Source organism: Mastomys coucha, unplaced genomic scaffold (assembly GCF_008632895.1).
Source record: "Mastomys coucha isolate ucsf_1 unplaced genomic scaffold, UCSF_Mcou_1 pScaffold3, whole genome shotgun sequence".
In the NCBI taxonomy this organism is placed as follows: domain Eukaryota; kingdom Metazoa; phylum Chordata; class Mammalia; order Rodentia; family Muridae; genus Mastomys; species Mastomys coucha.
Genome location: NW_022196909.1, coordinates 44396499 through 44399669, shown reverse-complemented (window position 1 = coordinate 44399669; position 3171 = coordinate 44396499). Strand labels below are relative to the sequence as shown.

Here is a 3171-nt window from a genome sequence, read left to right as displayed (position 1 = left end):
TATATATATATATATATATATCCATGTAAGCAGAGTACCCCAGCCCCAGGAAGTCATGAAATGTCCCCAGGAGCAGGGTGGGGATGGGGGTGGGGGGAAGTCCTCTCTTAATGGATTCAAGATGGAGAGACTGTAGAAACTAAGTTGCTAGAAGAGGGGCCCTCCCGGGGCAGGGGGAGGGGGTCCTGAGTCCTTGACCTTTACCAACTCTCCAAGTCTTTTTGTGAGGGAGGGGGGCTGAGCTAAGGAGCAGAAGGCAGCTACTTGAAGAGATCTGATTCTGTATCCAATTAGTTAAATCTACCTTTACAGATATCAGATGCTCTGTCCTGATTAGTCATGTCTGCCTTGGGAGCATGCTACGGCAGAGGAGTGCTCTCTCTCTCTCTCTCTCTCTCTCTCTCTCTCTCTCTCTCTCTCTCTCTCTCTCTCTCCTTCTCTCTCTCTCTCTCCCTCTCTCTCTCTCTCCCTCCCTCCCTCCTTCCCTCTCTCCCTCCCTCCCTCCTCTTGCCCTCCCTCCTCCTCTCCCTCCTCCTCCCCTTCCTCCTCCTCCTCTTTCTTCTTCTTTTCCTCCTCCTCCTCTTCCTCCTCCTCTTTTCCCCTCCCTCTCATGTGTGCATATGTGTGTGTGTGTGTGTGTGTGTGTGTGTGTGTGTGTCAGTCACACAAGTAAGTGCAAGTGCTTGTGGAGGCCAAACATCAGCCCTGGATGTCATCCCTCAGGAACCATGCACCGTGCTAGGATTAAACGTGTGTCCCACTACAGGGCTCTCACTGGGATCTGAAATTCACAGATAAGGTTAGCCCCGCTGATTACTGAGCCCCAGGTGTCCTCCTGCCTCTGCTTCCCCAGAGCCAGGATTACAAGTGCACACCATTGTGTCCAGCAATTTTTTATTATTCTTTTAGATTCACTTCTAATTATGAGTCTGCATGCTTGTCTGTGTGGATGCAGTTGCTTACAGAGGTCAAAAGAGGGCATCAGATTCCCCAGAGGTGGAGTTATAGAGCATTGTGAGCTGCCTGTTGAATCTGGGGACTGAACTCGTGTCACCTGGAAGAGGAACAAGTATTCTTGGCTGCTAAGTCATCTCTCCAGACTCACAAGGGGTCGAGGGCGTCTTTCTGGAATGCAGTGTCTTTCTCTAGGGATGGCTTGTGACGAGGCTCTGGTGGCTGTCTCTACCATCTGACAGTGGATGTTGTACCTTGCAGGTGACATGGTGACCCCCACAGGGGATGGACTGTCTGTAACAGAGAGGGTCACAGCCCCAGCTGTCAGTACAGGAATAACAACTTTTGGCCCAACGACCCTCACGTTGTCACTGAGTTCCAAGCACCCAAGGAGCACACCAGCAGGCCAAGCCTGGACCTCAGGGCCCCCATCTGGGAGAGATGGGGGTAGCACGGTCAGGCAGGAGAGGAATAGCACAGGACAAGGTATGGAGGTGCCCAATGTGACCCCAAACCTGGGCACGAGCCATAGACGTACCCGCGGGATGACAAGCTCTGTTTCCTGGGCTCCAGGACCAACCGACGGATCCTCTCAGGGGACCACCAATGCCCCACTGCACACCACTAGAGAGTCACAGGGATACGTCACCAAAGACCCACCCTTCCTGACTGCTAGAACCACGGGCTATGTTGTGTGGCACCCCAGTCCCACTGGGGAGACACCTCTGAATACCACAAGGCTGCAGAATGAAGAGTCTAGACCTTCCTCTTTCCCAGGCCCGCCGTCAGCCCCAACCGCTGTGACTCCAGAGACCCCTACCTGTGGTGAGTCATCTGGGGACAGGGACCCCAGTTGGAACTTCAGACTTTCCAGAAATGGAGGCCGTGCTTTCTCATCTCGAATATATATGAAAGTAGACTCAGACATAGGACAGTGTGGTCCTCCTTGGCAGCGGGTGTCTGATCTAGTCAGAGAGAAGAAAGGCTCCCTTTTCTCCCCTGGCTCCTCTCCCTTTTTACTTCTTATGAGCCCTTGGCTTTCAACAGTTGAGGGAGAAGATGGGCAGGAGGGAGAGGGGACTTTAAGAAGTTTGTATCCCATCTAGTAGTGGAGCAATCCCATAGTCCCAAGCGGCACTGTACTGCCATCTGTCACCAGTGTTATACCATTCCAGCTTCTCGAACCCCAACTTTCCTGATTACCCCATCAAACCCTCCCCCTCTCCTTCACCCCAGCCACATTGAACCTCCAGTGGTTATGCAGCCCTGACATCTGCCAGCCTTCGGTACACCCATGTGTACTTCAGCCATCTATACATCACAACTGTACTGCAATCCCCAGCTGGTCCAGGCCGTACACAAAGGGTTTAGCTCATCAGCAAGCCTTGGGGACACCCAGGAATGAAGGACACTTCCAACCTGCACATGGGCTGAGGCTCATGAGGCCTAGCTGACAGTACCCCTACCCCCTTGGTCAGCTTACCATGCTGGGCCCACTGTGGAATTTGCCCAAACTGAGCCAACTGTCAAGGGCAAACTCCTCCCTTATTGCCTCTGAGGCACAATATGAGCTCCAGGGCCCTGTGATCCAGGATTATCCCACAGGGGTCAGAGACTTCCCTTTCAGGGGGTGTCTTGAGGCAGCAATACCAATGGCTGCCCCCTGGTATACCTGCAAATGGTTGGGCTAGGCCACCTTGTAGAGGAGCCACCCAGAACCTGCAGAGGAGGAGTGGTTAGAGGCAGCCTAGGACCACAGGGCCGGGTATGAACCATCCCCTGGTATGAAATATCCTGGGAACCAATATCTGTTGTTATAACACAGTGTTTCCACTAAGAAGCCAAGCTAAGGGTCCCACAAGGTCCTGTGTGCAGGGGTACTGTCTCTGTGAGGGGTCATGACAGTCTACATCATTGGCTGGCATCACACACACACACACACACACACACACACACAGACAGACAGACAGACACACACACACAGACACAGACAGACACACACACACACACACAGAGACACAGACAGACAGACACACACACACACACACACAGACACACACACACACAGACACACACACACACAGAAACACACACAGAGACACACACACACACATACACACACAGACAGACAGACACACACACACAGACACAGACAGACATACACACACACACACAGAGACAGACAGACAGACACACACACACACACACAGACACACA

General features: G+C 52.7%; 1 protein-coding gene across 1 annotated transcript in view; it reads left to right on the top strand.

Moving 5' to 3' along the window:
- Window positions 1–3171, top strand: part of Umodl1 (uromodulin like 1) — a 46866-nt gene that overhangs the window by 18186 nt on the left and 25509 nt on the right. The window contains exons 10-11 of the mRNA XM_031347000.1: window positions 1216–1440; window positions 1528–1779. Coding sequence (XP_031202860.1) covers window positions 1216–1440; window positions 1528–1779 — 477 coding nt within the window. The remainder of the gene's footprint in view (window positions 1–1215; window positions 1441–1527; window positions 1780–3171) is intronic.